Genomic DNA, 9,558 nt, shown 5'->3' on the forward strand with positions numbered 1-9,558 from the left:
ACCTGCATAAGCCAGAACAATACAAATTATTTGCTCAATATGAAGCTTCGGGCTAGAACGAGGTGAGGCCAGCACAAGGATGTCAAGGAAGAATTTCTGCCCTCTAACTGAGACAGGAAGACGCACTGGCAACAAAGAGCACATCGCTTGGAGAGGACAGCGCCCTCGGCTTGCACGCCGCACCTGGCTTTCCATAAGCAACCTACAGTCAAGGCACCCTTATGCCCTTGTGCCCTTTGAAACCTCAAAAGCTGAATGTGTGTTTTCCATAAAATATTAAATCAAGAAAATTAAGACAGCACACTTGATGTGAAATAAAGTTCATATAGTCCTGTTTAAACACAGATTAGAATTTCTGTCAGAACAATGCCAGTGAAAAGTTGACATTCTAATTAATATAATTTACATCACAAAGCACTGAATATCTTTATCTTGCGATTATGAAATGCCCTGTAAAAGATGGGAACTGAATTCTACAGGGAACTGAATGCTAAGGGCAACATTTAAAAACCCCTGGACAAGAGAGCCACATAGGGCCACTGGCGTTTCTCCACACCACCAGGCCATCTGCAATCACCCACAAGCCTTTCTGCAAGCAGCAACTGGATCCTGCGGCCACCTTCCTTGCAGTGACATCAAGCATGCTGCCAAACACAACACTAGGGGAACTAAAGTCTTCCTTTCTTGCCCCCTTTTGTCCTTCTCCAGTCTCTCCTATGAGCCGCCGTCCATGGGACACTACACGATGCTGACTTAATCCACATTCCAAGTGTGTAAAGGGGGCAGAAATCAGTCCCACAGTTGGGTACCCAAGGCTTCGTGCTCCTTGCCTTTGTCAATTTATTCTATCAGTGAAAGGAATAAAGATGAGATCCTTAAAGCCTGAGTTTTCGTTTCCTATGACAACGCGCTTCTTCGCCACGCTTTATCACGCTCCGCTACGTGGTTCCCACCCCTTCATAATTGATATCGGCCATTTAAAGCATTCGGCACAAACCTTCCGAGGTTCATCACCTGTACCCTGGTCTATAATTCCTGCTTTGAGCAGAACCAAAGCGCAGCCACCCTAATGTTTTCCATGACTACTCCCTGGTTTTCCCTAAGCACGGGGCCCGGTGTAATGACAGTTGTATTAATTATCTGCTGAAAAAATCCACCTAGCAGCAGAATTGATGGAGATCATCATTTTAAATATTTTATTAAAATAGCCAAGTGTAGAACAGATTAAATAGACCTTCTTGATAATGAGAGGCTCATTAATTTTACAAGAATTCTAGAACGCCTCAGAATGGTCATCCAATTTTTCTCTTTTGTTCATTTGTTTCTTTCAAGAAGAGAGAAATCTTCAATTGTCACTTAGGAGAACACAGGCCTAATAAGATTTTCTAAGCTATTTTAAAACAGGGGCCTTTCTGGAAAGAGCTTTGAAACATCGATTTGAAATATGGAGGCCTTGGGTGTCATCTTGCTGCTTGAAATGCTGGCAAATGTTCAGCTTGTGGTTTAACCCCACTGAAACTTGGCCTCATTAGCTTCTAAAGACTTCTGGTAACTAAAGTGGCTACTGGACCTAAACAAACCAGCATCACATCTAAGTCCTTTACAGAAACGGCAATACACAACACCACCATGCCTACCAAGTGTGTCTCCAGGTACAGCCGAAGGCTATCCGTCTCTGCCTTAGGAGGAGTCCAGTTCTCTGTGGTCTCCATGGCTTCATGTAGCCACTGGATGAATTCGTCCAACTTGTTCACAAAGCCCTGTGGGAGAAGAGAATGGGAGGGACACAAAAGGAAAATTAGTTGATGGTCTTTAAAGTCAGTCTTAAAAATTCCTCACTTTGCCCCCACGTTGTGGTAACGCCTCGTCCTGCTCTTTTCTGGTGACGGCATTTCCACAGCTGGTAGCCCGAAATCTTTCTAAATAGGAAACAAAAGCTCCTCTGGGTGTTTATCTAGGAACGCTTTCCTAGAGAACATGATTAGACCACGGGGTGCACTGCATAAGTGACCTCGAAATATCTCTAGCATGTGACAAGCATCTCCCTGACCACCTCCAAATCTCACGCTGGCTTGGGGTGTAAAAAAAGGTTGTGTCCATTCAGAGTGCATGGGACTGAGTTACTATAGCTGAACCAGGAAGTGTATTTTAAATTTAGACAGTATCTAAAGATACCCAATGAGTCCTGTCAACAATCCACGTATCTGTGGCTGAGCCTGGGTACTGGAGAGACAGGCAGGACGGAAAAGAGACGACAGAACAAATGCAGACATCTGACTGGCTGAGAATGTCTGGACGAAAAGAAGTATCCTTGCCCGAGAAGCACAAATCACAATAATCTTGCGATTTTTCAAATAGTGGTTATAAAATTTTATTGACCATTTAAAAGAACACATCTGTAGAGACAGAAAATAGTTTTTGAAAAACTGAAAATCCAGCTACAAACAGAGCCTGGCATGGGCTTTCCATGTCTGGGTCGACAGCACCACCTGGAGGTCACATGGAGCAAGAGCAGGCTTCTATGTCCTTTCCACTCGGTTTCCTATGACGCTAAATCCTTTCCTTTTTTTAAATCTTCGACTAATTATGATCGATACCTTAATACCTTCCTGAGGATATTCTAACACAAAGGGAAGACTGATGTGTAGAAATCCATTTTCTTGTCATGCTTCTCAGACAAGAATTTTATTACTTAGTGTACTCTAGATAAGTCTTTAAAACTGATAACGCTTAGTTTGAACAATTTGTCTCTAGTAGATCAGTAGAATAAAGGAAAATGGGATAGAGGGTTAGAAAAGAGAAAAACAGAGAAAAAAAGCCCAGAGAAACATTTCTGTTACGAAGGGAAGAGATCGGAGATGTCACAGAGGCTCAGAGCGCCACTCCCACTCCCGTCTTGAGTGATGCGCCCATGTGTTTCCAGGCTCTTCCTGGCCACCCCACGCTTCCCTCCCAGGCTCTCAATGCTTTAAAAAATCCCACCACTGGTGTTACATTACTTTTAAGGGCACAGTGGAGTCCGGTGGAACTCAAATCATCATACAGTACCACAACAAATTTTGTGCAAAACCGAGACTCTTTGGTGAGTAGATAAACTTAAAAAAGCCTTATCTGTCCCCTGCCGGACAGTGCCGATGACTGACACTGGGATGGGAATCATAGCTTAGTCCGCACCACTTACTGCTAAGTTTGACTTAACTTACTGTATATAAATTGGGTTGTGCACAAAGTCAGGAAGCAAAAGATTTGGAAACAGCTAGTTGAATCCAAAAGACAAATAGTAAATATGCTATTTTAAATTTAATCAATACTAAATGACAAATTGTCTTCCAGAAGCAACTATTGAAGCACATAAGAATGTCCAGGCCCCTCATCATAGTAAACTGGCCATAGTCAAAGAGTTTTAAACCATGTGTGTCATATTTCCTCACATAGCCATGCGTGCATGGCTCACTGAGATTTCTGGACACAGGTTAGCAAATGCAGGAGCCTGGGGAATCTTCCTTGATGGTGTCTCTCTGTGTGTAGCCCAGCTAGCTGCAAATCAGGGCTGACACCAAAGATCAGGGTCTTTTCCCTGCTTGCAGCCCGTCCTCGCTAGTTCTCATCGGCTGCACATTCTGCTACCCCTCTCCTGGCATTGCCCAGTTTCATGCACCGAAATAGAAACACAACAAGTCTCCGGGTTCCCGTTCATAACAAAAGCTAGGCTGTGCTTTCCGTTAGGCAAACCATGGCTCTCTACCCGCTGCTGTTTCTGTGTGTGGCTCTAAGACTGCGTAATGGAAACCCGGTTTCACCGGAGTCTGCTCCGTTCTCAGTACATTTATCTCGTGCATCATCTTTCCCCACTGTTCCAGAACCTCTGTGGGTTATCGGGGAGCTCATGCATGAGGGTAACGTGTGCAATCCCCATCACCGGATACGACGTCTCTTAGACCAAGAATGTTCTACTTGCGGACACATTCACACTTAGACACATGCACAGTCAATCTGGCTTCCAGGGAATCTGCTGACATCTGAGGTGTGAATGAAGGAAAATGAGGCCAACATGAATTTCAACATGTTGAAATGGGGGAAATCTAGAAATGCTTTTTCTATTTTGAAGTATGGATCAAATTATAGTACAGCAAAGAGTGATCATTTATTTTTTAATTTTTAATTTTTTATTGATAATTTATTGAGCTCTACATTTTTCTCTGCTCCCCTCTTTGCCTCTCCCCTCCCCTCTTCAATCCTCCCCCAAGGTCCCCATGCTCCCAATTTACTCAGAAGAAGAGTGATCATTTATTTATTCACTTAAATATTTACTAAAATCCTACTATGTACCAGCATACTGTTAGACAAAAATGGGCACAAAAGGATGAATGTCATTGTAGGAAAAATGCCGACAGATGGCTGGGCATGGTGGCACATATCTTTAATAGCTGCACTCAGGAGACAGAGGCAGGTGGATCTCTGAGTTTGAGGACAGTCTGGTCTACAGAGGAAGTTCCAGGGCAGCCAGGACTATGCAGAAAAGTCCTATCTTGTAAAACAAACAAACAAACAAAATGCCAGAAGAATAGAAAGCATGTCTAAACTCTGATATATGGTCATGTGAGAAAAAAAAAAGACATTTGTAATAAGTAGTGAAGCGCTTACTCTGTCAAGCACAGAACTCTTGTGTGAACCCAGACTTCTTCCTTCCTGTGTTTGGTGCTGCCATGTGCGGGTGTGTTTCTCCAGCGTTGTGAGAGCAGATTTACATGCGAGGCAAAGCCCACTCTAAAAGCCAGGTGGGCTCCTGCCCAGCCGGCGCTGCCCTGCCCTGCCCTGCCCTGCCCTGCCCTGCCCTGCCCTGCCCTGCCCTGCCCTGCCCTGTGTGGATTGCACCCTTTATTTACGTTTGACTCATGGCCACAGCTGAATCATTGTGGTCCTCCAGGTTCAAACTTCAACCAATGCCTCGGTCATTCCCAGCCCCATCTTCCTTATTAGTCCTTGGTATCCCTTCTGCTCCGCATCTAGACACACATGGAGAGTGAGCTGAGCCCCAAGGGTTGGTGGTCCAGCCCCTCTCGTCCCAGCTGCTGCCATCCACCCCGATCTCTTGCCACACTCGCATCTGACACAGTCTGAGACATCTTAACCGGGGCCAAAACAGGATTCGGAACCCGGAAGGAAACAGCACTGTGGTCGGCCCTAAGGTCACTGGTCAGTAGAACACCTCCGCCCTCAATCATTTATGTCTTGAAAGTTCTGTCATGAGGTGTTCTTTTGTTTTGTTTGGTTTTCACTAAACTTACTTTAAAATTTTCTAAAGCATCTATTTATTTCTTTAATGACTAAAAAATACAATGGAATCTCACACTTACCAGTTTGTGTAATAATAGTAATAATAACAACAATAATGAAAACAATAATAAAATGTTTGCTAGAGTCCTAACATCAAACATTTGAAGATGACAATGATAGAAGACATTTACAGGCTGTGAATACTCATTATTTCTTGTGTTTTCCTTTGTCTCCCCCCATAGCCAGCTTCTTCTCATTAATATAAACTGTTGGGTTGACCCCTCCCCCACCAGCAAAGGTACCTGAGTACCCACAGTACAGAGGATGATTTTCCGAGCACCAGGACACAGTCATTCGCTGGGAGAGAAGACACAGCCCTGACTTAGGGAATCATAGGCATAAGGGTTTTATTTCTGCTTGTTTTAAGTTTCTATTACTTTTCAATAGAAACTGAAAACCATTTCCCTAAAGAGCCAGGAACTCACACAGCAGGAAGCCGAGGCTGTGCTGTCACCACAGCCCTGGGAGAAGGTCACTTAACCAACAAGGAAAATACAGTCAGAAGAGGAGTGATTTGCCCAGTGCCAGGGCAAAATTTGAACCTAGATCCTACTCTGAAGTCTGATCCTCCCAGGGTGCCACACTGTGCCAAGGAGGGTGCTTCCAGAGACACACGGTAACCAGCTGATGAGCATCCCCCCAACCCCACAGCCCACACACTGAGGTAAGCTCTCTGGCTCCTTGGTCCCTTCTCCCATCACACTCATTATATCTGTCCCCGCTTTTGAAAGAAGCTCAACGGAAAGACCCCTACAGAGTTCACCCCTAACGTATCGCGGGAAAAGTTAGAGGAAGCTAAATGCTTGAGCAAGACTTCTCTGCCTATGCCTTGCTACAGATGAATGACTCAGTTTACCCACTGGGGACATGGCTATCAGATGGCAGTTAGCCCCTTCCTGCATGGCCAGTTTCCCTATGGTGTTTGCCACTGGGATGTGCACTACACACACCTGAATTCTATCACTTGGTAGAGAACTCAGACCCAGGCTAGACCAAATCAGCTGCCTTCGGACAGGGCCACACTGAAGAACCTTGGAAGTGTGAACTGCTTAACTGTTTGGAGGGAAGAAATGGCAACTTCTGTTGGTGAGGATTTAAATCGTTAAAGCCTGACGGTCACTTTCTCAGTATTCCACAGTTAAGGGCTCGGTGAATCCATCCAGGAAATTCTAGCTGAAATAATATGCAGCCCTCACTATGAGCTAGGACCTGCTGTCAGCATCTTCTATAAAATAAACCACTTAGGCCCTGGAACGACCACATGAGCTAGTGACTGCTGTCACCCTCAATATGCAGATGAGAAGAGTAAGGGCGGAAGGCGAGGACAAGTGTCCGATGCCATGGAGCCAGAAGGTGATGGACTCGGTACCCAACTACAGAGTCTCACTGGTGCCACATGAAGTCATGGAAGGCAGGCTGATGTACTGGTAGCCTTTCTTCCCAAAAATTCAAAGTTGAAAATGAAGATTATGTAGGGGAAGCAAAGATGGTATCTCATACGAGAGAGAGTCAGAGAAGGGGGTAGAGAGAGACAGAAAGTGGGGCAGGAGGGAGGGAAGGAGGGAGGGAAGGGAGGGGAGGGGAGGGGAGGGAAAGGGAGGGGAGAGGAGAGCAGAGGAGATGCTCATCAGAGCCAGCGTAGACTCTAAGGAACAGTGGTGGAGCAGATGGAACAGAATCTGGTTCCAGTAGTTTCTACACAAGTTACTTCCTGCCTTTGAACATCAGTCCATTCCCCTGAAAAATACAAATGATGATGTTCAGTTTTGAGCCAAGAGGTGGTGGTACATGCCTTTAATTCCAGCACTCGGGAGGCAGAGGCAGGTGAATGAGTTTGAGGCCAGCCTGGACCACAGAGTGTGTTCCAGGATAGGCTCCAAAAAGCTACATAGAGAAACCCTGTCTCAAAAAAAAAAAAAAAAAAAAAAACCAAGCAACAGCTCGAGGGAGAGACGCTGTCTCAATGCAGACACTGACGTGACCTCTGTTCTCTATATGGATATGCACACTGATTTACCCCATTTCTACATGCAAACATGGAACGCACACAAGTGTGCATGCACACACACACACACACACACACACAATTGCTCAGTGTGCAGAGCTGTGCTAGGCATTGCTGAGAAAACGGATGAGAGATGTCCCCATACAGCCACAGCCTGATGGGTGTCAGCAACTGCTCTGGGCATTCAGAGAGACAGCCACGGTCCTGCTTCCAACATCAGTGAGCCATTGGATAGAGCGCAGCCAGGAAACCTGCAGGTCGGTGAGGATGTCACCAACAAATGTTTCTATTAATTTCTATTAATGTTTCTATTAATAAACATTTCATAATATAATCTAATAACTTTTTGGAGGTGGGGTGAAGGCCATATTGTTGGGAACAAATCTTTAGCAGTGGGGCCACCAACAAGCAACAGCTAAGGGACATCACAGTCTCGCCACAGTGCAGCTTTGTGCAGGCTCTGCAGCCAGCAAATTAGGAATCCACTTAGAAGCAAGATTATGCACTGAGATTCGATGTGAACATCCTCCAGTATGTAGATTCACACATTTCCGAGCCTAACTCTCATACAGAATTCCTATCTGAAATGTCTAATTTAGGTTTTCGTATGATCATACTCAAACACAGCTCATCTCTTCCCAACCATGTATCTACTTGCTTCCCTGTCAGCAGATCCAGAAACCCGAGGTAAAGTCCTGGGGATTAGAAGCAGTTCTCTAGGGACTCTGCCACTTCACTGCCCCTGCCTGGTCACAAAGCCCAGAGCCGGAGGGAAGAAAGCAAACACTGGAGAGAGATGTGTTGTCAGCCATTGGCAGCCTGATGCCTTGCGAAGCCTTTAGCTTCTTTCCTCGGGGTCCAGTGAGTGGCTTTAGAATAGAAAAGGGTCCCAGGGCAACTATTGCAGAAGGAAAGGGCAAAACCATCAGATGAAAACAAACAGAAATGTCACAAAGTAGCGCTCTTAAAACTAACCAGATAGAGAAGTTCCATTCTGAGCTCAGCCATCTACAGGAGGGAAGCCGAACTGAAATTTGACCTCATTGCTTCCTATCTGTTTATATAAAGAAATTATCAAAGGTTCTAGGAACATAAGAAGGCTGAAATGCATAGCATGAAGGTCTAATTTAAAATGCTTTAAAATACTTCAGAACAAACAGCAAATGGTAATAAACCATTGATAATTAAAACATATTAACTGAGTACTTGTTCATCAAGCCTTATTTTAATCCTCGCAAGTATCCTAGAAGATACCCATACACTCTGCTTCATAAGGAAGAAGCTAAGACATGGATGGACTCGAACACTTAACAGCTGTGGGGCGTGGAGCTGGGCATATTCCCAAGTAACTTCGCCACGCCCCAAGGTTTGAAGACTCCCTCTAAGTAGGACTCTACTTTGAGCACCCCCAAACCTACAGGGAAACTTGAACAGCTTAGTTGATCTTTATTTGCCTCTAAGCACAAAATATCTGAATTTACAATATTATTTGAATTTATAAAATATTTGAATTTACAATAATAATGATTTTAAATGTTTTTTCCAAAGATTTCCAAATGTTTTATTGTATGTGCCAGGTATTTTGTCGGCATGTATGTCCATGCACCATGTGCATGCAGCACTCAAGGAAACCAGAAGAAGACCATGGGCCCCTTGGGACTGGAGCTAAAATTATGAACTACCCTGCAGGTACTGGGAACCGAACCTGGGTCCTCTGGAAAAGCAGCCAGTGCTCTTAACCCTTAAATGGTCTAACTGCAGGTTTTTCATAAGCAGAGGCATGACTTTAAAGGCTCAACATTTCAGCGCTACACCCCAGCTATTTTAATAATTAGCAGCACTATAGCATAATTGACGGGTTTCCCAGTGCACAGATAAAAACACTGGGGCATAGACGAGCTATGTATCTCACTTAAAGTCGTAAAGCTACGAAACGATTATTTAGGAGTCTTTTTCCAGATTTGGACCACTACACCAAACTCTGTCTGGACAAACTTGCCCTCATAAGTGCCAGGAGAGAAAGAGGGGCGGTAAGACCCTCTGCTGCTGGCTCTTACCCGACACCTTTGCACCTGCTTTGTCCTTGCCCCACAACCCATCCAATCCTGGTCCAGCTAGGGGTTTAAAGCCTTCTTCCTATTTTATGCTCTCTTTTCTCTTCTTGGTTTGTCTCGACTGTTGTTTCTTTTTTTTTTTTTTTTTTTTTTTTTTTTTTT

At 44.6% G+C, this 9,558-nt stretch overlaps 1 protein-coding gene across 3 annotated transcripts in view; it reads right to left on the reverse strand.

Moving 5' to 3' along the window:
- Positions 1-9,558, reverse strand: part of Akap6 (A-kinase anchoring protein 6) — a 387,996-nt gene that overhangs the window by 205,215 nt on the left and 173,223 nt on the right. For all 3 annotated transcript variants that reach the window (XM_013347205.2, XM_013347218.2, XM_013347211.2), the window contains exon 5: positions 1,638-1,760. In XM_013347205.2, the coding sequence (XP_013202659.1) occupies positions 1,638-1,760 (123 nt within the window). The remainder of the gene's footprint in view (positions 1-1,637; positions 1,761-9,558) is intronic.

The sequence above is a fragment of the Microtus ochrogaster genome, chromosome 1, assembly GCF_000317375.1.
Source record: "Microtus ochrogaster isolate Prairie Vole_2 chromosome 1, MicOch1.0, whole genome shotgun sequence".
Classification (NCBI taxonomy): domain Eukaryota; kingdom Metazoa; phylum Chordata; class Mammalia; order Rodentia; family Cricetidae; genus Microtus; species Microtus ochrogaster.